This window comes from Nestor notabilis, unplaced genomic scaffold (assembly GCF_000696875.1).
Source record: "Nestor notabilis isolate BGI_N333 unplaced genomic scaffold, ASM69687v1 scaffold3009, whole genome shotgun sequence".
Classification (NCBI taxonomy): Eukaryota; Metazoa; Chordata; class Aves; order Psittaciformes; family Psittacidae; genus Nestor; species Nestor notabilis.
This window is the reverse complement of record NW_009942212.1, coordinates 43976-70781: the sequence shown is the minus strand read 5'-3', so window position 1 is coordinate 70781 and position 26806 is coordinate 43976. Positions and strand designations below refer to the sequence as shown.

The window sequence follows — 26806 nt, the reverse complement described above, 5'->3', positions numbered from 1 at the left end:
CTAAAGTCTATTTTACATGTATTTTTTTTATACTTAAATACTTGCATCTCCACAGAGATTAAGCCTTTTCTGTGTGTTGTTTTATAGGTGAGACTTTGGTCTTTGCATACAGTTGTACTCATGTAGATCATCAATTTTATTTATGAATAAGCTATACTTCTCTAGTCAGGGTTTTATGCTGATTGTATCCGTTGTGTTGCTGTAACTGTAGACAAGTTTATATTTTTGGGGAGGAGTGGGAATGCTGAGAAGAAGGTCCAGTGATATGCCGCATTTAAATCCAAGGAATAATTTCTGGAGTAAGCAAGTTTATTTAAGATAATACTATAAGTAATTTTGTGTTCTTGAAGCACTGCCAAAACTTTTTAACAACTGTTGCCCTAACTGTTTCCATTACTTTGAGAAGGACTAAGAGACTGTTTTAACAAGCCTGAGGTTTTTGTGCAAGCCTTTTAAAATATGAACAGGATACTCTCTATTATTCAAACAATGATGATATCATTGGGATGTATTAAGATAATTTCCTTTGGAACAAAATACAAAGTTTCCAATACTGACAATTGGAGGAAAATGTAGTGAAACAACACAGAATCTCTTGTGGAGTGAGTGTAATCCTATCAGATGTTTGGTTAAAACCCAGCTATTGTATTTGAAATCACAAACTACTTTTAGAATCTGTAATTATCCTTGTGTCACTCAGCTGTTGTTTCTGTCAATTCTTCAACAGAGAGGAACATTCAGAATTTGATAAACTAGGAGAGAGTATATATAAAATACGACTTCCTCTTGGTGACTTTATTACCCTTTTTTTTTTTTTAATAACTTTTTCCTTTGCAAATTTGTCATAAAAATGAGGAAGAATTAAGTGTGGTAATGTCACTTGAATATAATTACCTCTGAGATAAGTATTTATAAGATTTTCTTGCTTGCTTGCTTTTTGTATTTGAAATTTATAAATGTTAATTGTACTGCAGTGGTGTCAGTATACTTAAAGTGCAAGTAGATAACCCCAGTAGATTGGATCTTGTGTTAGGGGCAAAAAAGAGCTTGTACAGGTGTATGTGAACTTGCGTGGGACATGAAACAGTATAGTGGTACAAGTACACTTGAGCAGGTATTTCTGTAAAGGTTGTACCAATGTAACGATTAATAAACAAGTGTAAATCTCCATCTGCCTCTAGTGACTTAACTAGTACTGTCGTTTACAAGACCAGGGACTAGTTGAGACAGATGACATGAATTAGTTTCTTGGAACTGACAGAGGTTGACTGCTGTTGGTGTACTTTTAGTGTGCTTTGTGTCTCTGATTTCCTTTTGTTTGGTTTGGAAGAATCTGGAAACTAATTACTTCCGTAAAGAAAAAGAGAGCTTTTTAATAATGATATAAAATATATATTGCAGTGGTGATAGTTTAGAATACTACAGGAGAAATTTGAGGTTTTCTTACTGGTTTTACCATTACCAAAAATTAATGCTTTAATTTCTGCTCAATAAGGAAGGTTAGTAGGTCATGCCATGTTTCCTCTGGGGATAGATCTTGTAAAATTATGACTATGTGAATTTATACACAGCAGGTTAAGAAAATGGGATATATATTATGTCCTTGTCTTCAATCAGATTTTGACAATTTATGAGACCTGAGGATCTGCCAAAATATCTTGTTGTTGACTTACAGCCATTGAAGCAGATTTTTGGGGAGTGGGGGAAAAGGGGTGAAGGGCAGAAAAATAAACCAACAAAACCTGCTAGTTGTCACACAGCTCAAGCATAACCAACAAAACCTGCTAGTTGTCACATAGCTCAAGCATTTGGCTGATCTGTCACATACTTTCATAGGGCTAACAAGATGTTTTACATTTGAGACATTGAGACTTCCTCAAACACAGCATTTTCAGCCAGAGGGAGTATCAACCAAGCTGTAAGCAAGAGAACAGTATCTTTTGCTCTAACTGTTATTGAGTTCTTTCTGTTGACAGTCTTTATTAAATACAGTTTTCTTCCTGTCCATGTCTTTGAAGGGGTGGCTATTAATATTCTGGTTTTTTGGCTGAGCGTCTGAATAAGGTTCTTTAATATTTGGGCAAAACTGAAATCTTCATCTCTAAGGCAGCGAATCCAGGATTCATCCACTTTGCTATACTGTGTTTCAGGAGAAATTGTTAAAATAATATGTGTAATCTAAGCATGGCTCTTTGCTTCCACTGACAGCTATGGAAGAAAAGTGTTACGTGGAATTTTCATCCTGGAAGAAATTCTAGGCTACCCTAGGCTGCCACCTAAAATCAAACCAGAGAATGTTTTTCATAGAATAGAAATAAAGTAATTGATTCAGAAATATTGAAATACTATTAAAATGTAGTACTGTGATGGCAGGCTTCCTTTTGTCACCAGGCTCTCTATGGGTCAGTGTTCCTGCCTGGACTTCATCTTCCATTGTGTATCCAAAGCCACATGACTACCATATTTAATCAAAACTTGGTCAAAGGAAAAAAAAACCAACCGTGTTGCATTTATGGAAGGTACAGACCTACATGGCTCCTGGTGTGGAGACAGGAATTACTGCTTTCAAAAGAAGGCGACATGCAGTGTGGGTATATGGTCCTACAGCGTTTATGTCTCTGTGGGCACCATGCACACCTTGGACTGGCAAGAGGTATGAATTTCATTGCAGATAACAATGCGATGTTGGGTATGCAGTGCTGGGACTATAATGGAATGTAGCAGGTCAAACCCTGCTCCTTTCTCTTTAAATTGCACCAGTTAATAATGTAGATGTGTACAGGGACGGTATGAGGAGGGACTGTATCTAAGGTGGTGGACGGGATCTAGTACCAAGCTTAGCAGTAGCTTGTGCAGTTCATTTATATGTAGCGGTTTTAGAAGAACATAAATTGCTAGCTTACTTTTTATGAAATATGCAAGGTTAATTCTGCCTGTAATAATAGGTCAACCCTGTCTCTGAAGCTGAAGATTCTGTCTTGTGTCTGTGTGATACCAAGCATAAGTCTTTGTGGTGTAACACTGGTATATATGCTGAATACTACTTGCCGTATGACATAGGTCCCCATCAACTCATGGTTTGGTTTTTTTTTAGGCATGGAATTTTTCAGTCTCTTTCATTCTAACAAGTGGGAAGAAGAGGTGGGACATGATACTTTAAAGGGAATTAATATTTTAAAACTCAGTGGTCTTTTTCATAGTTTTCAATGTATAGAAATTTTGGGTAGGTCTTTGATACTGACGTCAGAAATGCCAACCAATAAATAAACACATCTCTCAGGGTAATTCCCTCCCTCCCACCCCCCTGAATTATGACATGATATATTGTAGAAGACCCTATGTGTAGGCCTTTTGAAAGTTTTGTGTTTTGATCACAAGACAGGGAGTGGCAGTTTATAGACAGTACAGGGACAAGAAGAAATTGCTGTGGAAGTTTTACTAGGTTCCATAACTATCACAATTTTCTTTCTAACAATTTTCAGGAGTGACTGCCAGATATTATACAAATACTATTTTATAGAGACAAAAAAATATGTCTAAACTAGGAAAAAAAATCTTAAATGGGCATAAAAAATTTACCGGAAAGATGGCAAACTTGTTTTCAGATCCAACGTTCTGTTGCTGGTTATTGTCAGTTTGCTCTTAAATGGGTTTCACTGTCCCTTTTTTACAGTCTCATATCTAGAACCTCAAATTTTCACTTCTCTCCCTTCCGCTCTGCTTTAAGCAGTAGATCAAATAAACTCAGCTACCCCAGAGCTGTCCTTCATATAGCCTAACAGAGACAGCAACCCAGGTCCCTTTTCCTTATGCAGAAGCCTCAGCTTGTAGGTAGGATTGACAGTGATGAAGTTTCCCATCGTGCTTGCAAGGCATGTTTGTGACATTGTGTTCCACCAAGTGCAAGAACATTACAGTTTTGGTCTTTCCATGAATTATCCTGTCTGCTTCCTTTTCTGTACCCTCCCAGTATGTATGTTTTCCTTCCTCTTCTTTCCCAAAGTTATTTCCTGTCCTCTTTCCATAGCACTGCAATTTATTATTGACCTAACACCCACTTTGTCTTCATGTGATACTGCTGGTACTTTCTGAATAGTCAGCTGCACAGAGAATCCATTATTTAGCTTGGAGAGCAAGCTTGATGTTATGTAAAGCTGGATGACAAATTTTATAGTTCCTTCCTGGCATTCTGCTGTGCATGTGTGAAAAATCTGGAGTAAACATCCATAAACTGTTACATCTCTATCATAAAAAAAAGGCACTGATTAAATAATATGGGCAGTGATTTTTTTTTTTTTCTGTGGTAAGAAAATGTGGAGGTGAATTCTGTGGAACCAAATGTAATTTGCTGTTTTACCCTTTAATAGCTTGACATTTTCAGAATTCAAAAAGGTTTGCTCCTCCGAAGAGAAGACAGGTGGTGTGCCCTAATCTTCCTTTAATGAAAAATCTTCAGTTGATTCTGTCTTAGGAGTCTCAGGATTATGATACTGGATATTTTTGTTTCGTTTATATATATATATATTTGGCTGCAGAGCCGCTGAAGGGAGCAGCCGTGTCTGGCACAGGACTGTGTTTCTCAAGGGCAGTCTTTTCTGCAAATGCTGCCAGAGAGAACAGTCAGGGTTCCAGACTACAGGCGTTTCTTTGATTGTAAGGCGGGTCTTACATAGCTCCTCATAGACAGCTGTAAAGTAGCTGAGAAAAGAAATGTTTTGGTGGCACTTTTGAAAAAATGTTTTTGACTTCTTGAAAAAATGTGTTAGACTTTCAGTCTTCCTCTTGTATGGTTCTTTGAAAAGTATCGTATCACCACTGAAGAACAGACTGCTACAGAAGAACATGCAGAGTACTGGATTTTCAGACATGAGCGCCTCTGCTGACAAGTTCTCTTTATAAACAAAAATATCACAGTTTCTATTTTTGGCAAAAATAAGTTGTTCAGAAAAATGAAACCACTTCTGAGTAACGATAAAATATGGACTTCCACACCCACTGGAGGCCAGTATTTAAAATGAGTGCTTAAACACCTTTATGAAGGCTGATTTTAAAAAGAAATTCCCAAACTGAAAGGCCTGAACATTTTGAGTGCCACTTTTGTTTGTTTGTTTGTAGAAGTTCTTAAAGGTTTCTATCCCAGAAAATGTCCCTGTGAATTCACTTTGGAATTCTGTGATTGCCTGAAGCAGTCCAAGGCCATGTTGCTGCCAAAATAGGTGAGCCCGTTGCTCCCTGGTGCTTTACTTGCTGGTGTGACAGAAAACCGCTCATTTTGTTGCTGTGTGGCTGTGTGGTTTCTGGCTCACAAAAGGAGCAGGGAGGATTGTGCAAGCTGACATAACGGGATGCTAGCACTGTTGCTTGTGGAAGTAGTGTTTTATGACCTATGTTTTTTAGGTCAGTTAGTAACATACAAAATTGAAGGGAAGTAAGCATCTTTCAAACCAACGTAATTGGATCTTTTTAAAGAACTTGATCCTTTAGCCTGATGAATCAGGATGTGAGCATACCGGGATCACACATGGTTTTCATGAGGTTTCAGAGTGAGGAAGCATCTCTGTAGATACAAAGACTTAGGTCTGCAGGCTCAGGCTGAGTCTATGGTTAAACTCATTAAGTTAGTATCTTTCAGCTTTTGACAGTTTTCAAGAAGATATTTGATTGAAAATGACTCTTGCTGAATTTTCAAATAGAATACCTTATCCGGGGCATACAGTGAATACGTTCCAGTGATATCTGTAAAGCCTAATGTGTTGCCTAGTAGAGTGAATTTGCTTGGTTTGTGCCTGACAGTGTTTCCTGTATCTTTAATTCTGTGTTTTGGATTTGCCCTAGGTGATGACTGGATTTACTGAATTTGTTAATCAGTAATTCCAGCTGTTTAAGTCTACGTGGTGTAACTGTAGAAAATCAGGCTGTTTCTTTTCTGGACTGTTTGGAAGTTTTCAGGTGAAAGTTTGCTGCTCAATAATATTTGGCTTGGTATAAAGAGCAGATGAAGTTACCAGGCAGAAAATGCCGATATACTCTCATTGTCCTAAACTGCAGCTGAACTTCTAATCTCTGAAAGATATTGATGGTTGTATGTCATTAACTATATTGTCTGTCATTTAAGCAAGTAGAATATTTTCAAAAGAAAATAATTTATTGAAGTAGTTATTTCTTATGTCCTGATTAATTTGTATATGTTGTTGTGTAGAATATATTTATATATTTTGTAAAATAATAGAACAGTCTTTTACCTGGTTAAGAATTTATGCATAATCATTGCTTCTGTTTTCTGAAAACTGTATTTTTAAACTTCTGTGAGACACTGAATAAAATTACTAGCAAGACTATATTATTTAAAAGTAAAAATACTACTTTGGCAGAAAATCTGGAATTAGAATTTGCATCACCCTCTATAAAAAAAAAAAGGTCTATTTTTTATAGATAACTACAAGGAAACAACGAACAGCTCCACAAATGGAGAAAATCTCTTCTTAATGACCCTGAAAATATCTAACCTCTCTTTATAAGTTTAAGAGTAAACAAACTGTTTTGTCATAACATTTGAGAGCTTCAGCAGACTTAAAGACGATTAAAACTGGACAGTGATGGTTGTAGCTGTCAGGACCCTGTCTGTCAGCTCCTCCCGTGTCAGATGTCAGAATTTCAGGCGTCAGTAGTATGGAACACAAGGCTGATTGCGTTTACCTGAGTTTGCCAGTCTGCAAATACTCATGCCTGGTGTGTATATTCAGTCATCCTTGTTCTCATTTTTGTTATGATGTCCAGCAGAGGAGTGGGGCAGACAGATGGGAGAGGAACAGCTTCCTCTTATCTTAATCTACTACTGTAAGCCTGCCAAAGCCTGCGATGCTGACTGCATAGTGTTTGCGTAAAAATATGATTGTAACTGTAATTAAAGAATTGGCATCATTAGAGGGTTTAGGTTTTCCTCAGAAAACCTGTGTGAGAAAAAACAGGAGTGCTTTATTAAAGCATTTAAAAATGTTTACAAACACGGTTTTCAAGTATTGTAAAATAACTTTCAGATATTATGTAGTTCAGTGGAGTATTATCCACCGTGGCTTAACATCCTATAAAATAAGAACCCTTAAGTAAGACCTTTAAATATTAGAACAGTAGGGCTAGCTGTCTGATTTTCTTGTAGATGTAATGGGGATTGTTATATATATTTTCATAGTTCCAGAAAGATAAAATGTTTTATTTTAAAAACAGTTGTACTAGCACTTTGATTTCTACAAGGTTTTATGCTTTTTTATGGTATATTATAGTATATATAATTCATTAGTATAATGCATAAGGAAGACAAATACACTTACTTCTTCATAGCTTTAGAGACAAATTAGATATATTAATGGTTAATTTAAGGTAGATTATTAACCTAAATACTGTTTCCACTGTACGTGAGGGGTTTTGGTGTTCTGTGGTTGAGTTGTTTGGTTATTTTGGTGTGGGTTTTTTTTTTTTTTCCCTCCTGGCTATCTAATATTTTTAGCAACTTTGCAGCATTGAAACAACAGCTTTGAAAGCGCAGCTCTTGCAGTCACCCGAATTTGACATAGTGTAATTTACTGCTTATCTATTCTTTATGCTGGTTGATTTCAATCCTTTTAAGTTTTAGGTTTATTTTTATTGACCCCTTTATCTCGTGTTTGTTACCACTATTAGCAAATTCAGACGAACGTTACTCTTTTTATAGGTCTGCTAATGCACACAGCTTTAAAGTGTAGTGTGAACATTCATATACTGTGTAAATTGTCTAAATTTATTGTTGGTATTTCTGATATTTCAGATATTTCTGGAATCACTAAGTGGAGACCCTTTTTAAAAGCGTTCATGTATTCATCTGCTGCAGATGTATGCTACCAGCTATGTATAAATCATGGGGGTTTTTCACTTGCATGGTCACATGCAAATATGCCATGGGTGTTTTCAACTTAGTATAGTATCAGCAGACTGTATTCTGCAAACTAGATTTCCTTTTATAAAGTTAGAGTTCTGAATCATTTGTATTTTCTGAAAACATTGAGACTTTTTAGAAGACACAGAACGTTACTGCTTTTTTTTCATGGGCGGGTTGAAGTCTCTTTGTTAGTAATTCTCAGTTGCAAAGTCATGTCTTGTTAACACTTTTTCCCTAGACACTCATGCAGATTTTTTTTAGAAGTCTGATAAACTTTATTTTATAATTTTTATTTTGCTAAAAGTAATAATTTATTTTTAATTATTACATACCAGTAGCAGTAACTTCAAATCAACCATTGTATGACAGTAATTAAAAGTGGAAAGCATAAAAAGCTTCAAAAGGCTTACGTATTTGAAAACAACTTTTGAACTTTTAAAAAAACTTCCTTTTTGTTGCCTTGAGCAAACAAAGAGCAATTGAATGTAGCTGGACCCACTCAACAGTTCGAAGAACAGAGTGGAGAGCCTGGTTTCTTTCCTACCTCCAGCAACCATTCATTAGATTAGTGTGGTCGGGTCCCTTCAGTGAATATTCTGTTACAGCTCTGTGCTGTGGTCTGTCTTTTCCCTCCTTTGCTTTCTCAGCCACCATCAGAGCAGCTCAGAGCTGATTTCTGTGTCCTGGTCAAAACCCCACTAAAGCAATAGAGATCTTTTCATTGACTCTGGGTGATTAGAATCAACTTCTGTTGTTTTTCCCTTTGTCCTTTTTGTCTCAGCTTATACACTGAAACAGAATAATTAATGTGAGATATTGTGAGTATTCAGAGAAGGTAAAAAAAAAAGAGAAATAGAACAGAGGGCCAAGATAATAAAGGACATTGGTACTTGCTGTTACCTTCTGTTGCTCATTCATTTTTCTATTTCCCTTAGCTGTCCTTGGCTCATCTTCACTTTTCTCTTGTTCTGTTTCTCTTCCTACTCAGGAAGTCTTAAATGGAGATCAAATTCATAGCATCTGTTTACTTCCATTTGCTAAGTGAATGTAACCTGTGAATTTAACTAATTCGCTGAATCTTTTCATATCTGAGGAAGACTTTGAAGGTAAGCCAAACTTTTTAAATCACTGTCACGAAGAAATGATAATTCTGCTGTTGGTTAGAATATCTGAGGGAGATAGTTCATGCTGAGATACACAGGAGAGTGAAACTGGCTGCAGAGGTTTGTTTTTCCATGAGACATCTTGTTCTTTCTGTTTCCTTTCAATGATTATTCAACACCATTTAATGATCTTGGTTTTGTCAGGCTTCAGTGGTTAGTCAACTCTCCAGCTCAGTTCAAAAGTTTATTCCCTCCAGGTTTTGCATCAGAGTGTTGTGTTTCATCCTTTTATAGACGCAGTTCTGACAGTCACTGCATTGCCTCTGCCACTAGACAGTCAGCACATAATATGCAACAGACAGTAAAGTAAAACTATGCACCAAGCCAGCTCTTGCAGAAAGAAAGAATGGCATTTAACATTAGAAGTGCAGGAAGGGTTTAATTTCGTGTTTTCTAGAACAGGAATAGTTTTGGCACATGTAGGCTGGATTTAGCATTCCTGTTGAATCTGGAAAAGGTACTATCAGCCTTTGAAATACTAGCAGTATTTTTCCATTTGTGTTGCTCTGCAAAGTATCTGTTTTAAAATAGCAACTGGTGTTTTCTGGAACAAGCCCACAATTGGGGGAATTGTTAGTCTGTAGGAAAGTTTTTATTCTTGTGGATGATAATGAGATAATAAATGAAAATGTTTATTTTCAGATGTCTTGAGAAACAAATGTTGAAAACCAGATATGCAAAAGTGCAGCTCAAAGGCATGAGGATATTGACCTTCCTTGCAGTGCTTTAGTTGCCTAAAATTCATAACCTGAAACTGCCTGGTTGTGTTTCGTTCTCCTGGTCTTATGTTTAAATGTTAATATAGCTGTTAATAATTGCTGGCTATAAAACGATCATTGTTTTGTGAAGCGTATAGTCTTTCAGTAAATACAGTGGAGATACCCAAAATAAAAGCTGCTTTGACTCAAAAAAAAAATGCACTAGAATTGCTTATATTTGAAGTAATCTGATTCCAAAGCAACTAGCACCAACTCTGTGTAGGTAATCTTAACTTGTTATTTCTTACCATTTATAATCACAAAATAACTTTACACTGATCCAGAATCAGTCAGTTAGACATTTGTATCACAGTGTATTTGCTTCAGGCTTTGTATAGCTTGTATATTGATTTATCTGCGTATTACTGTTAAGTCTTCATAGTTACACTGAATAATGGAATAAAATAATTAATGAAATCATCTGAAGTGTTTTGAACAATGACATTTTTGTAATTTCTCTTCAGCTATAATCCTCTGGTAATCATGGAGCCATATTTTGCTGGTTTTAAGCACGTGCAGCAGGACTATGAAGTTGCTCTTGAACTCACAAGTGAGGAAACTCAAAAAAACAGAAATGCACAAAATTCCAGGACGGGGTCTTATGGTGTCAGTATTAGAGTCCAAGGAATTGATGGACATCCTTACATAGTACTAAACAATACAGAAGGATGTTTGTCAGAAAATCCTTCTCCTGGAAAAGAACAGGAGGTCATTTCTCAGACTGCAAGCAAGCCAGCCACAGACTCCAATACTGCTTTTAGGTTGGAGGACAAAAACAGTGACTACGCTGTCTTTCCTGGAACACAGCAAATACAACCCTGTGTGCTTAAAAGCCTAAAGATAACCAATCTGGATGAAAAGGAAAATGGAATATCAGAATTTAAAGGTGGAACAATGAAATCCTCAAATTTGTTAAACTTTCAAAGACATCCTGAACTTTTACAGCCTTATGATCCTGAAAAAAATAACCTGAACTTGGATAATTACCAGTCTTCTGTGTGCAGTAAATCTAAATCTTTTGCAGATGAAAAAACTGATGCAAAACCTTGGATTTCCTCATCTAAAGTAGTGTCCCTACAGAAGGCAAATACATATCTTGCAGAGCCGCCCAAAGCTAATTCAAAAAAAATACATTTGAGCAGGTCAGTAGAAACAGAAGATCAAAATAAGCAGCTGTTGGATTGTCCTAGTAGCACCATCAGCTCCAATGAAGTATGTGTTTCAGAGTCATTTTCGTCTGCGGGAGGATCTCCATGTGTTAGTCCCACTGCTTATCCAGAGAAAAGAAAACCTAGACCAGATGTTCTTCCCTTCCGCAGACAAGATTCAGCTGGACCAGTATTGGATGACTCACGAAGATCATCGTCCTCATCAGCCACTCCCACTTCTGCAAATTCCTTATACAGATTTTTACTTGATGACCAAGAGTATGCCATCTATGCAGACAATGTTAATCGGCATGAAAATAGAAGATATATCCCATTTTTGCCTGGAACTGGTCGTGATATTGATACTGGTTCACTTCCAGGAGTAGATCAGCTGATTGAAAAGTTTGATAAGAAAGTGGATCCTCACAGAAGAGGTAGGTCAGGAAAAAGGAATAGAATTCATCCAGATGATCGTAAAAGATCAAGAAGCGTTGATAGTGCCTTGTCATTAGGGCCTGATGTAAATTCAGATTATTTAGGTGAATTCAGTAAAAGCTTGGGTAAGTCAACTGAGCACTTGCTGGGACCGTCTAAAGTTTGCCTTCACAAGCAGTTATCCAGAGATGAAAAGTCACCTTCCAAAGAGATGAAGGTTTCTGCTCGAAGTATTGGAAAACTGCAAATGCCTGATAAAGACACTCAGAATAGCAGTTCCAATTCTTTGCAACACCATAAAAAAAATGGAGCTGATACTGAGAGCTTGATGTTCGGGTCGTCTACACTCCCAGGACAGAATACAAGAGAGGAAGTTAGAACAGTAACTTCTACTTTATTGTTACCAAACCGAATCACAATTCCACCTGATTCAGGAGCCAAGAAGATTTCTGTAAAAACATTTTCGTCTGTCCCTAATATACAGGTAAATTTGAATTTACTCTAAGCTCTGTTTTGCACTCTAACATACTAAAATTTTCATACTGTTAAATGCATATTTTTCTGCTCTTCATTAGAACAAACACCCATCACACAATATTTCCAAATGGGATTGTTCTGGAGAAGTATAAACACAAAAATTGCTCCTTTATCTGCAGTTATAGAAAACATGGTTTGTAAAACAGCATACTCATTTTTGGGTGAAGGAAGATGGTGGGACCAAAGGAAATTGTTGCAAATGATGTTGTGATGATTCTTAAACATAAATGCACAAAACAAGAATGCAAAATTATGTTTTCTTTCTTTTGGTGTGGAGTATGCTTTTTATTGCAGCAGGCCAAAACTCCAGTGGATCTTTATGAACTTGGGTCCACAGTACAAAATGTTTTCATAATAGACTAGAATGGAGGACTACAGTTGCAGAGGTTGTATTTACAACCCTCGAAGGATTATATTTTTTGACATTTTGTCTTGTCATTTTAGGCAACTCCTGACCTCTTAAAAGGCCAGCAAGATCTTGCACAGCAAACGAATGAAGAGACTGCTAAACAGATACTTTACAATTACCTTAAGGAAGGGTTAGTAAACGTAGTTTTGGAGAGTCTGTGTTTTCTCAATATTATTTTCTGTTACATTTAAAATGTGAAACTAAAATCAAAGCTAGAATTTTTTCTTTATTCTGTATCCTTCAAGGCATAGGATCTCAAAATACCCAGGCAATCAGGACTTACATAAGGTATCGTAGAGGATTTGATAAGGTGTACCTAAAATTTATGAATTAGAATATGTTTGGACTTTTAAATACTTTTTGAGTTAAACTGCGTACGATATGGAGATTCAGGAAGAATTCAAATCATACTGCATGGGAGTTTAAGCTTGTGGATTTTTTAAACGATGAAAGATTTGTTACCTCTTAAAGTTTTGAGAGAAGGTCTTTTGTTGATGTACGTTTAATCCTTTGTCTACCTGTAGCTCTTTTACTTGGTGTTTCCTAATGATAACTTATTGAAAGATGAAGGAAAGAGAAATGAATTTAAATATACACAATGTACGTAAATTTTTTTTGCATTCCTCGTGTAGCAGGTTCTGGGAGCTGCTGAAGTGTATTTTATGGTGCAGTAGTCAGAACTCGAAAAACCCAATCCTAATTACTTCTAATTTCAGTATGTTTGTATAATATACACGCCAAATACCTGTCTTTCCACAGCTATAATTTTGTGTAAGAGAGTTACAATTAAAGAGCTCAGTGAATATAAATTTTTAACAGCCTCTGTTTAAAGTGTTTAATGAAATCATAGCTAAGATGATTTCTGACAGGTTCATATTAGATATTTTTTTTTTATGGTGGTGATTTTACATAGTTTGGACACTCTGAATTTGTTCCAATATTAAAAAAATAGGACCTTTGATCATATCATTGCTTTTATTGTCTGTGTTTTAGAAGTGCCGATAATGATGATGCGACAAAGAGGAAAGTCAACTTGGTTTTTGAGAAAATTCAGACTTTAAAGTCAAGAGCTGCTGGAAAGACACAGGTAAACAATTTTTGAAGTTGTTTTGGCTTGTTTAATAGTGGTGCGTGTTCAAACAGGGCTTAAAAAATTTGAATCCCCTCACTGGCTTAGACTATTCTTCTGGCACAGGGTATTACTGTAGTATTCTCAGTAACATAGCTTAATTTTGATCAGGCACTGAGGTGACTTATGGGAAATCTGTTTGGTAACAACTAAATAATGTAAAGGAATCTACTTTGAGAGCTTCTACATTTTAGAAGGAGAGATGCAAACTTAACATGAACATCAAAGGTTGTTGAATCAAAGAAAAAACTTAACATACATAACTTTAAAAAATAATGGTGAAGTATCTTCTCATTATAGTGATTATAAACAGATACCTGAGTGTTTTAATTTGCAATTTAGAAAAGCAGTAATTTAAGATATTGTTCAAAAGCCATATTACATTAATGGCATTTGACAATCTGCCTACTGAAGAATTTTTGTTTCCTGCTGCATGGTGAACTGTTTTTGCAGTTCTAAAACGAAGTGAAAGAATGCCTAGTTGATGATTATTTTATCCTGGGCTATAATCAGTCAAAATGAAAATATAAAACACATCTTAAGAAATTACTAAAAAACAGTGTTTGAAATTCTGTCTTGACATTTGCGTGTGAACCCCTTTGATGGCTGTTTCGTGTAATTGGTGGTATCTCAGTCAAATTTAGCCACAAGTCCTTGTGACTTAATTCATGTTGCCTAATTTGAATTTTTCTTCAGGATTGTGTGTTTTCTTTATTATTTGCAACATCCCTTGAGCAATTACCAAGAAGTTTTATGAAAATCAAATCATGGTTCCTTTGAAAATCTCAGCTTGGCTTGACCCGTATGAAAAGTCATTGGTGAGCTCAGGCAGTTGATGCTACACTTTATTAGCCTGGCTTGTAGCTTTACTTTAGATTTAAAAAGAACAATTGTCAAAGAACATCTTGGCTTTGTGGGAATAAACATGTCTATTTAATTGTAGGTTTCGGATTCTTCAGCTGAAGTAAAAGCATTGGTGGAACAAAAAGCAGCACTTGAAAGGAAAGTGGAAGAATTAGAAAAAAAATTGGATCTAGAAATTAGGGTATGGCACTTTGTTCTTATAAAGGTCTTGACTACTTCACATGTACTTTTGTAAGTGACACCTGATCAACCAGCTGTATCTTTCTTTTTTGCTTCATATTCCTTGTAATCCAGATACCTGTGCTTTTACAGAAGACTTTTAATTTTAAATGTAGTTGCTCATAGCATGGTTACTCTTTTCTTGAGAAATCTCTTTCTTAGTGTTTGAAAAGGAGTTTGGGGAAGTGAATAAAAATGTTAGGCACATGCACATTAAATTTCTTATGTATCTGAACAGGTAAATGTTAACCTTTTGACTGTAGCAAGACAGACTTGGAGTGAGAGACACACTGTATTACTTATGTAGCTGCTGTTTGTTAATTACAGCATTATTTTTGCAGTGCTGAATTTGAAGTAATGAAGTACAGCTATGCTCTGAAGACACGAGAAAAACAGTTTGGCTTCTTTCGGTTTGCATGTTAACCCTGTAATAAGAACCAGTATACTTGGAACTGATGAGATAGTACTGAGGAGACTTCACTTCTCACATTTCTAATAAAAATCGAAAAGCAATGCTTTGTGTGTGCTAATAAATGTTCCAAGCTTTTAATATTCATAGGTTATTAGCACTTTTACAAGTGAAAAATATCAAAATCTTGCAATGGCTTATTTCATACAATAAACAAGAGCCTTTATTTATGCTTAGTCTATTATCTTGCTTAACTTTTGGTGTACAAAATTCAGAATCAGCAGAATTCCAAAGAAGAGAGAAATGCCACACAAGCAAGTCTGAAAGATCTTCAGCTGCGACTTGATGAAAGTGTGTGTGAAAAAGAAGCCTTAAAAAAACAGCTGGAAGAAAGCGAGAAGGAACTCAGGCAGAACCTAGAGGAGTGAGTTAATTCTAGAAAAGTTATTCACTGGAATTTGTGCTTTTTCTTAAACCTTTTAGATTAAAAATACCTGTGTCTTTAGGATATGTTAATGGAATCTGACAGTGATGTTTGTTATTGTCGAAAATGTTTCTACTCTTTAAAAGAGGCTTGTTTTTAGAACGTCTGAAAGGAAGAGAAAGATTGCTAAATTTGTAGTCTTCCTCTCAGGGTGAATTCCTTTTAGTATTTCATGGTCATAATATATAGTTCAAGTCTTTAAAATACAGAAACACTTGATGCTTTAATCAAGAATATAGCACCAGGTTTAAAATAAAATACAACTTTCCACTTACATATCTACTTAAGAGTTCTCATTTTTACCCCTCTGACATTTCATTTTTCTGCCTCATTATATCCCATTTCTTTGTGAGGAACATGGGAATACATACTTTTATCTTTTTAGTACTCAAACCAACAAATTAGTTATTTCTAATTTCTACAAATTTTTAATTTCTGTTTGTAATTTCTACATATTAAGCAATTCTGTTTGCTTTTTTCTGATGAGGCTTTTTCAAGTGAAGATGGAGCAGGAACAACACCAGACTGAGATCAGAGATCTTCAAGACCAGCTCTCTGAGATGCATGATGAACTGGATAACGCAAAACATACTGATGAAGGGGAGAAAGAGGTTCTGATTGAGGTTAGTTATAAAGTACCAGAAGTAGGATGAAAAAATCAAAATTGCCTAAAAATTGGGAATTAAGATACAGGTAGAAGAAGTACATGTCGTGTTTTTTCCCATTCTGCCAATTCAAAACAATATACCATTATTAGGTGACCTAAGAAAGCATGTTATAATGACTGTATTAACACTAAAAGGAATACAATGTGTAAGTACGATAATTTTATAGAATAGGAGAACAAATAACATAATGATTAAGGAACAGCTGAGTTATTCACTATTCAGAGATGATCATCTTGGTCAGTTTTAACAATTAGGTAGGTTTTATGGGTCAGAACAGGGAAGATCAGTTTAAAGAAGGTGTACATATTAGCAAGGCTAGTTAAGATTCAACTAAGAAATTAAAAGAAATCACCAAAGTAGTCTCTAAATAGTTGACGCTATTAGTGGAACCAGGGGGAGAAGAGAGAGAGTCTGGAGATGAACAAGAGAGTTACGGGTTTTCTGTCACCTGTGAAAGAGTGATTGGTTGTATCCCTGGTTATATTAATTTACTGATGATGAAATATGTTGCTATTGAACTTGTTGATAAGGGTGTGTAAGAGTATCAGTGCATAATGGTTCGAAAGGAAGGTTAGAATTCAGAATTATCTTGATACTTTGTAGTACTGAAACAATTAACTTAATACCAGTGCAGAGAACTAGCTTAAGAATTAGAAGCTAACTGATAAAATGCAAACCAGAGAGTAAAACCACAACTGATCTCAGGAATACTAGTGATGTTAATATGCAAGATATGCTGAGTAGAATAACTACCTTGTTTTGTGTAGATGAGATTTGATTACTGTAGTTGGAAGTTGTACACAGGTAGAGGAATACCTGGAATGATGATGATAGTGCTGAAAAACATTGCCTATGAAGAAGGACTTTAATCTGAATGGAGGAGTGAGGGAAGAGTCAAAAGCACATCTTATAATGTTGCTGTAAAAGAAATAGCAGTCAATTTTTCTGTGTTTGGGGATGAGAGACTTAGCTGCAGAGATTTAGAATAAGTACTGGAAAACATTTTCTATCAGTATAGATAATAAACTGTGGAACATGGCAATCTGGGGCAGTGCTATTCATTGCAGGCTTTTAAGGACAGAATAAATGATGCACGTCAGGAATAGTTTAGATGTACTGATCCTGATCCAGTGCAGGGGAAGTTTACATTATTTTTGACAGTGCAATTATTCACAACTTGAGAAATACCAAATTAGGTAATTCTTGAAGGTGTACATTTTCAGTTGTTGCTGTTATCTTATTCTGTGTTTATATACCTGCATGTGTATATTTATTATGTGGATTCACTGACTACCCAGTTCCTTCCCAGCAATTTGGAGAGGAGAAATGACTTCTAGGGTGAACATGGTGGCAAGGTGCAAAGGCATGGGCTCAGTTGGGAAGCATTTGTTTTGTCTTCAACACTTCTAGAAGCAACTTTCTTTATTCTTTCCAGCAGAAAAGACAAAAAGGAATTAAAACTGGGTTCACTTCTCTTGCAGTGTGGGTAAAAAAGGGTTTTTCTTTGTTCTTACCTACTTCTTTGCTACAGAAGGTAGGACTAAGGGTATTATTAAATTGCAACCTTAGTTTGAATCCTACTTTATTTACAGACAGCAAAATACACCATCAAAATATTTTCATAGTTTTGCAGCATCAGATATGTTGAGCCACTATATAAAACATATGGTATACTTCTGATAATATTAGGGTTTAGAAAATTTTTAGCTTAGTCTAAAAGTCACACAAAAAAAGAGTTGGCTTTGGGGATCTTGCCTGCTTTCCTTCTCTGAAACACAAACAGAACATCCACTGGGGCTATTTCTCATGCAATTGTGTTTAATTTTGTTATTTAGGAGCTGATGCAAATGAAGCAGGATCTGGAAGAAGTATTAATAGCGAAAGATCAACAAGAAGAGATTTTGAGAAAGAGAGAGAGAGAGCTTACAGCTTTAAAAGGAGCACTAAAAGAAGAAGTATCTAGCCATGACATGGAGATGGATAAACTTAAAGAACAACATGATAAAGAATTGCTCGATTTACAGCAGAGCCTGGAGAAAGCAACAGAGGTGAAAATTGATTACAATTAATTTCTACAGGGGAAAGTCATCCCTCTCACAGATGTCATAATAGATGCTTTCAGATTGTAGCAAAATAAATAAAGATTTGGGCTGGGAGATGCTTAGCTGCTGAGAATAAGTTTTGTTTCATGCACATATGTAATGTTTTAATTGCTTGTCACAGCTTGCCAAAGTTGTGGCCCTTTGAGTTGTTATTTACTATGGTTGCTTCATTGCAAACTTTGAGAGAGAATAGTACAGAGGACCATTTGCTTGTCTTGGGTTAAATGGAATCATTGAAATCTTGAGGATGCCCTCAAGAGCACCAGTGTGCTTTGCTGGTGATGCTGTTGAAATTACAGCTTCTAGCAGTTCTCTTCAGTTGTCTGCAGCCCACTAGTCTTACCTTCAGCTCCTTATGTTGCGTCCTGTTCTCTGGTTACGTTGTCCCGTCTTGTCCCTTCAACCACTTACTACTATGTGATGGGGTTTTTGTTTGGTTCTGCTTGTGTGGTGGTTTCATTTTTTGGTGAGGTGTTTGCTTTGGTTTTGGTTGGGGGTTTTTTTTTGTGGTGGTGGTGTTCGGTGGGTGGGGTTTTTTGTGTGTGTGTTCCTTTTCCCTTTTAATTTATTGAGCTTACCCTATTTACTGAATGGTCAAATGAGTGCCAGCTCAAGGGAAACAACAGGGATTGGGTGTCTGGAAGAAGACAGAAGGAAAATGGAACTGAAGGAATTACCTCTTCCAGCATCAGCATGTGGTCTTTGTGAGGGTGAGAATAGCAACAGTTTTTGGAAGTACATTATCTGTTACTGTTTTCCAAAAGCTGTCCTGTGTGAAGTTATCTTTGTGAAGACAGCAGCTAGGAATTCATTGAAAGTGTTTTTTGTAAGGGGTCAGTTCTCCTAAGATTTTGAGCATTATTTTTACAGTGGCAGTTATTTGTATCTGTCCCTCATTTTATTTCTGCCAGTATTTGAGAAAGTTTCTACAGGCAAACTGTGCTTGAGCAATGTAAGTCAAAATTATAGGCCCAGTTTTATGCTTAGAAATGTCTGTACTAATTTCTGTCTTTTACCTACATGTCATTGGTGTTAGTTGAGTTGCAGTTATCCTACTGCTTGTGGCCAAAACCATAATGTAGAACTGAATTAAAATTAAGCTTGAAACTTGAATGATACATCCAAAGCTTTATATGCTTTATGAACCAATAGGAGCATATCTGGAAGATGCTGGGTAGATACTGTATGACTAAATTCTGATAAAGGGTATTCTTTTGAAGGACTGTTTTTAAGATTTTCTTCAATGGTTAGAACGGTTTTTAATTCACCAAGTTGTATATACAGCCTGGGACTTCTGCTTGAGATTGTTTGGCTTTGATAAATGTGTTGTTTCTCTTTGTTTACATCATCATGAAGGTATTTGACTCATCTGAGCTGCTTGAACTGAATTGATTTTTTTCTTTGAGAGAAGTAGAACACGTAAATTATCATTTTTTTTTATTATACAGTAATTGTAGTGACAGCTTAACCTCAGTGAACCATCTTTCAAAGTTACTGCATGGTAATTTACTGTATTTCAATTACGGAACTGTAATTACAACTGACAAGAAATGAAAGAGTAGTCTGTTTGGCATAACAATAACAGTCTGGGAAATGGCTCTATGACTGGGTTGCTGTGGCATAGAGATAGTTATAAATAGCATTTATTTACTTGCATAGTCTATCTAATAGTAAATTTAATAAGATGTTCAAAAGTGAAATTTAATTAATTAATGTTGCTCTAAGCACTGGGTCTTCTCTTCCGCTATTACTTAAGTGATTTTTGTTGGTTTTATTTTAAGTAAAACTTATGTCATGCTTAATTGGAAGTTTCTTCTTTATTTGTTTTTAATCTCACTGGTATTAGTACCCTTAATGATTTCTTAAAGGCCAGCATTACCTCTAGCCTACTGGCTGAGATTAGTTGTTGAGTTTGATGTATCATCTATCGGGGAAATGTAATCGGGGGAATTAGATGAGTAATCTGCTGTGATCTTACTTATGATATTAATTATTGATCTTATAATTAATCTGGAATACCTAACAGTGTATGTGAAATTCATGTTTTATACAATTGAAGCTGCCATTCTGGTGTATTTAATGGGGAAAACAGGTGTGTAAATGCTGTAATAGTGGTTTGATAGAGCAGGGAGTATCAGAGTCTGTATGTACAAGGTTGTTAGTTCTTATGTCACTTCTATATCATCCAAATTGGTACACTGAATAAGGGTGTTTTGTAATATCTCTTAGGCCAAAATGAAGTTTTTTGCAGGGAGAAAGGAAGTAATTTTTGTGTTAAATCAACAGAATTTTTCATCTGCTGGAGACATCAGTTAGGTTGACAAGTAATGTACCGTGCATTTAGTCTGTGTCACGTAGATCTGTTTTGAAATCATGTTAGAAACATAAACAAGGTTATCTGATAAAAGAATAGAGCAGGGTTATTTGTCATGTGCGATTCTGTTCTCATGCTCACTGATGTGGTGGTAAGTTAGTTTTTTTGTTTGTTTTTGTAGAGATTTTTATATAAAGACACAGGTACTAAGATGTTTTCTTTGCTGCACTTTATGTTTTTAATTCATTTTTGTGTTATGTCTTATGCTTGTGGTCTTGATGACTGATTTTTGACTTCATTGCTTCTTTATCAAGACTGAGACCAGACTGTTTCCATTTAACAATGGTAAAAGTTTTACTTTTCCATAACATACTTCTGTGGTGTAATAATTGCCTTTAATTTAATAATTAAAAAATTAATGTCCTTCTAGTTAAACATGGATTTCTCCATAACAGCAAATGCCAGAGCAGTAATGAATATGAATCTTTTCCTGGCTTTAATATAGTACAAAAATGTATATTTAATCTGACCCAACAGCACAATAGGCCAGAATTGTACTGCTTACCTTATGAGTGCTCTGTTACTGTAGATGAAGTGCCACTGTTTATTTCCAGTAACATTTGGAAATACCTTTTGGAACGTAATACTGTAGGTAAGAGGTTGTAGCAAACTGCAGCTAGTACTGTTCAAATTCCACTGAAATTTTATCAGCTGGGGAGTGCAGTTGCAGTCTGCACAGCGCTATCAAATTTGTGTCTGTTCTGAGAAGCAGTTGCACAAATGTTGTTCAGAAAATGCTCTAATCATCACATTGTGAAGAGGCTTATCTAAGCCTGACCTCAACTGGTTTATTCAGGGTTCATCATGCTTCTGACCTTGTCCTCAAGATGATAAAACAGACATTCAGAGTTTAGAAGCAGATATATTTATCAACACATTTAAGAATTCAGTGAAGCTTGTGGTCATATGAGCTTTAACTGACATGTATGTGTAAAGACGTGATACAATTAAAGAGAAGAAGGACTTTTACCAGAGAAAGTGATAGGAACAGCAAAAGATAGTGGTTACCTTCTGCATATGTTATGAACTAAAAGTGTACTCCTTTAAAATAAGAAACTAATATAACATCTTGAGCATTGTAGATGAGAAGCAGCTTTCGTTTTGTTTTTGGTTTTTCCTCATCTTTATATAGTGATTGTGAATTTAGGTGAGTCTAGCACAGAGCTGCAGAGAGCTTTGAAATGAAAGTTGCATATTGATTCTTTTTCTACCAAGCCTGATGACATGCTATTTCTTCTTCAAAGCTAATAATAATTTCCCATATAAAGCAGAAGCTTAACAAAAATTAGCTTAAGCACTGTAGATGATATTGATATAAACTGTGTGCCTTTCTTCAGAAACGGCTTGGCATGTATAGTTTAAATGTAAAATGAAACATAACTACATTTAGTATATTGTGCGAACCTGTTTTGAAGTAATGCTCTACAAACACTGAACAGCGGTTACTTAAGTCACTCAGAGTAAAGTGAAGACATAACTGGTTGTGGAACATCACAGAGACACTCTGGTATGTAAAGGGATAGACAAACATACTGTATATATGGAAAAACCCAATAGGATCTCAACTAATAAGATGAAATTCTGGGGTTATAATAAATAGCTCTATAAAAACATCATCTCGTAAAAGAAACAAATTATATGATAGGAATTGCTTGGGCCTAAGAATATCATTATGCCCTTGCATACATACATCCCTAACTCATCTTAATCTGCATCCTGAATGCTGTGTCTCAGTCTAGTCCATTCATCTCAAACAAGGTACGCAACAACTGGAAAAGATTTAGAGAAGATGAACCAGGATTTCAGATGCCACTGGTGTTTCTTTCTTTGCTTGCCCGAGGCAGCCTTTACCATATTGAAGTAACACTTTTTCTTTGTTTCAATGGTAGAAGCCAGTTGGCAACTGATCTAAACTGTATACGGAGTCCAAGAATAGTGGAGTGTCTGGTCCAAGTCAATGTCCCCTCTTTCATGACATACTCCTCACCCCCACCCTGCTTTCATTTTCTGCTCTCCCTTACCATTCCTCTAAACACTGGGTATGTGTTTGATTGATTTCTACTGTGGTTCTACAAACACAGATGGAGCAGGGGAAAGAAAGGGAGGGTGAACAGACAGAAGTGTGGTGGTGGAAGGAAGGCTGCAGGCACTCCTTAAAAAGGCACCATTATTGGAAACATGTATTTTAGAATTGTGTGTGGAAAATCTAGGAGACAGATTTGATTGTTTTTTTTCTGAAGTGTCTGTTCTGTGCAAGGAAAGGAATTAATTTGATAATAGTATCATGAATGTTTTTAAGCACCTATTAAATACCAAACAAATTATGGAACATTAGCTGCGTTGTCAGCAAGAATAATGAACATGCCTCTTAAGTGCACTGAAGATGTAACTTGGTGACTTTGCCTTTAGTGCTAAAGCAGGCTTTTCAAGTTCCAGCTCCTCTGGTCTTTCATTTCCATGCAATTTACTTCTCCTTTTATTTAGTGGGGATGTGTGTTTGGATGCAGACAGTACCATGAAATTACAACTGAGTGGGTTTTGTACTGTATGTAGAGTCAGGAAAGCCTCTTAGCAAAACTGCCATGCAGAGTTCTGTTTGAGTTGGATTGGACCACATCTAAACAAAACATAAAGTCTGCTTTCTCATTTGACAGTTGTGAACCTCATTCAGCCAGGACTGTTTCAGTTAGGCTGCGTTGAGAAGGGGGGTTGGGGTTGTGGGGTTTTTTGTTTGTTGTTTTCTGAAAGTTGGCAAGAGCCAGGGCAGTAAGATACTTCTTTAATACCACCAGGAGGATCTCTAATGCTAACAGCAGATGACAATATCTGTATGTTTGGGTGGTTTGTGCTATGAAAGTATGTATTTGTGTATGTGTGTGAAGTGCTAGACTGTGTGAGTCCATGCAGTAGGGTACAATGTGAACACAGAACTAGTTAATATTTTACTGTAGTATTTGCAACAACTTCTGACCTTGAAAATACTGTTAGTATAAGCTGGTCTGAGTATGTCATGTTACATAGCTAGGAGGATAATATGACTTTGGTATAGCTACTAGTTGAGATGTGTTAATACTTTCCTGGTTGTGGATTTTGTAACTGTGTAAATGAATATTGGGGCATGCTTATACTGGGGAAAAAGAAAAAGAAGAAAAGGGAGGTGCATTCTCAATTTTAAAATGTAGACATTTAAATCTTTCATCATATCTCATAAATTAAAACCCAGAATAGTTTTGGAGATAACATTAAGGACATGATACTGTTTCGATCAGTGAAAACGGCCTTGCAGGAGAACAGGTCTTGCCTCTGAACAGTCACAAGAGAATAATTTTTAACCAGTTAATAGAATGGCTCTAGCTGCAGTGGAAGGAAAGGCAGTCTCACTTGTTCGTAAATTTGTGCAGTTGCTTACTGAATAATCTCTTGACGTACAGCTGAGAATTCAACTAGGTTGCAGTGTACCTCACTGAGACATGAAAACACATTGACCCTTTTAATAGGTAACTAATAATAGTTAACTTCCAAAGGCGTAGCTGTGTGTTTAAGTAGGCTAGGCCTCATTTTGGGATGATGGGAGGAATTAATATAATCAGTGTAAGGTGGAAAAGCAGAAAGTAAAGTTGTTTAGTCTCTTTTCCAGAAGCTTGGGGGTTTTTTTTGGGACGGAGAGGGAAAGTCTTGTGGGGTTGGTAGCCTAACACTCTGTCGCTGTCTTGCTTTCAAGGAGTTTTCTCATTCCTTTTTTAGAGCTATTTTTTATTACATTTTTTATCCATGCTATGCAGTGTTACAGTGTTATTCATCCCAGGACTTCAACTGATTTAAGAAACGGTGTCTGAAATTAGAAGAATTGCCTAAAGGTACACACTGGGGAGAAATGCTGGAACTACAAAGAGAGTACAAACAGAAATAAACCTGTTATTTGCATTCATGAGCTTTATAAACTAGATGACTATACCTATATAATACTGGTTTCAGAAGCTGTCTTCACTGAAGAGCTAATAAGGATTACAATTAAAGGGCTGCCCCTATGTTGAGACTCATTGTATTTGTCTTTTTTTTCCTTCGGTGTCAGTCTTTGGGTGTAGGTTGGGTTTGGTTTTTTTCTTTCTTTGGTAATCACCTGCATGTTGCATACGGAAATCAATGCCTGGTTGTTTTAGTTAGTCTGGATTTGTTTATATATAAAAAAGGAAGAGGAAAAGACAATAGAAAGGGATTTGATATTTCCATTACTGCTGACCCCTCAGGGTCATCTAAGGGGAGCTGGGTAGATCTGAATCCCTGAAGCCACATGAAACTTTTTACATGTAGCTCAAGAAGTTAAACAACTAGTCCAGCATCACCCTAAATAGGTGGCTTAGGAGAATTTAGAGCTGGTTTCAGCAGACAGTATCTTCCTTGATATTAAATGTTCCATACCAGGAACGGAATGAAGTGAGCAGCCATACCACTCCTTTTTTTTTTTTCCCAGAAGGTTTTGGAAGATTATTGTCATTTACTTTGATTCCACAAGTATATATATGGAAAGAATATTTGAAAGTCTGTTACTTCTATTAAAAAAGCTTCTGTTTGTGCTGTAGCTCATTTTGAATGGAGATTTATTCTTTAGATTTGTATGTCAAGTACGGCAGTTAAGGAACAGTTAATTGGTTGAACTCAGTTTTACTTGATTCTAAAGGGAAATGTAAAGGTTTTTTGAAAAATTTTCTGAGTTGTGCCTAATAAACTTTGAATCTAGCCAAAATGTAACAATTTTAATAAGCTGTGAAGGAGATTCTTAGCTTCCCCTCACTTTACCCCTTCCTGTATTTTGTAAAAGGACTCTGAAAGTCCCATTCTGTGCAGTCACTGACAAAAGAGAATTTCAGTAGCTGAAACACTGAAGTCGGCCAGAACCATTTTTCTAATAATCAGTTACACAACCACTCTCATGTCTTTGCCAGTGTTGAGGGTGTGGTAAAAAAAAAAGGTGTGGAGCCACAGAACATTTTCTGCATTCCTGTCCAAGAGTTTTTTTACTGTATTCAGGTTGAAGTAGAATATTTCGTTTGCATCTCAAGGACCCGGTTTGTGTGTTCCATCCAGTTTCTTTGGGTTTACACAATAATAAGTGGTGGGAAGGATTTTGATACGTTTTGTACTGAGTTTCATCTGCAATTCTTTAAATCTGTTTACTGTGTGCATCAAAGTTGAGAGCAGAATAGTATATAAATGTATTTGCTTTGCCAAGATTACTGTCACACAGGAGTTGGAACAACATTTATTGCTTTATTTAGACTTGTCCTTGACTAATTTTAATATATTTTAAACTATTTTTGGATTATACAACTATATACAAGGACACAAACCCAAATTTTATTAAATTCGCTTTTTGTTAGGCAAAACACCTGAAAGGAGCAGGATGAGAAGTAGGGAATTGAATTTTGCTGCTGAAGTTTCCTGATGGAGAGTAACTTCCTTTGGCCCAAAGCTGAAAACTAAATGCTGTAGCTGTGTCTACATGGGGTCAGATAAGCAGACCTACAGTAGGTAAAACTTTATAAATCAGATGTACATACCAAATCAAATAGTACACACATACATGTGCATGCATTTTCTCATCCTCTTCCCATTCATCTGTTACAAGTTAAAAGTAGTTTTGTACTCACTTAAACACAATGTTAGAATATATCTCTGATCAGTGTTTTTCAGACTTTGGTCCTGTTCCTGTACTGAGTACGTACTATTAAAAACTTCTTGTGAATAAAGAATTACATTGATTATTTCACAAACTTTAGTTGTTTTTCTCAGCATAGCTGCAAGCTCATGAGTAACATTCCCCATATTAAGTATAGGAAAGTAAAAGGCAGACAGGTTACTGTCAAAGGGATCTATTGTGCATGTTCAGAGGTGACGAGGTTAACATAATGTTAACCTTTATATAGTCCTCGATATATTCAGGATACAGTTTTTGCTGACTTCATTTGCAACTGTGCACTTAAGAGTTTGGAAGCCAAACCCTAGTGTCTCAAATCAAGCACCAAGGAAATTACAGAGCATGCAGTTATTGATCCCCTCTGGAAAGTTTTGGTTGAGTGACTCGACTCTGGAGCTCTTTGGCAGAGGCAATAATAGACTCCAGATTCTCTAGAGCTGTATTTGGGCACCTTAGCTGTGAAACTATCCTCTTTCTGCCTTGCTCATTTCTGCTGCAAC

At 36.1% G+C, this 26806-nt stretch overlaps 1 protein-coding gene across 1 annotated transcript in view; it reads left to right on the top strand.

Annotated features, from left to right (window-relative positions):
* Positions 1-10316: 10316 nt before the first annotated feature.
* Positions 10317-26806, top strand: part of CGNL1 (cingulin-like 1) — a 42457-nt gene continuing 25967 nt past the window's right edge. The window contains 7 exon segments of the mRNA XM_010021272.1: positions 10317-11900; positions 12398-12492; positions 13356-13495; positions 14451-14536; positions 15259-15407; positions 15955-16090; positions 17971-18183. Of these exon segments, the coding sequence (XP_010019574.1) occupies positions 10317-11900; positions 12398-12492; positions 13356-13495; positions 14451-14536; positions 15259-15407; positions 15955-16090; positions 17971-18183 (2403 nt within the window).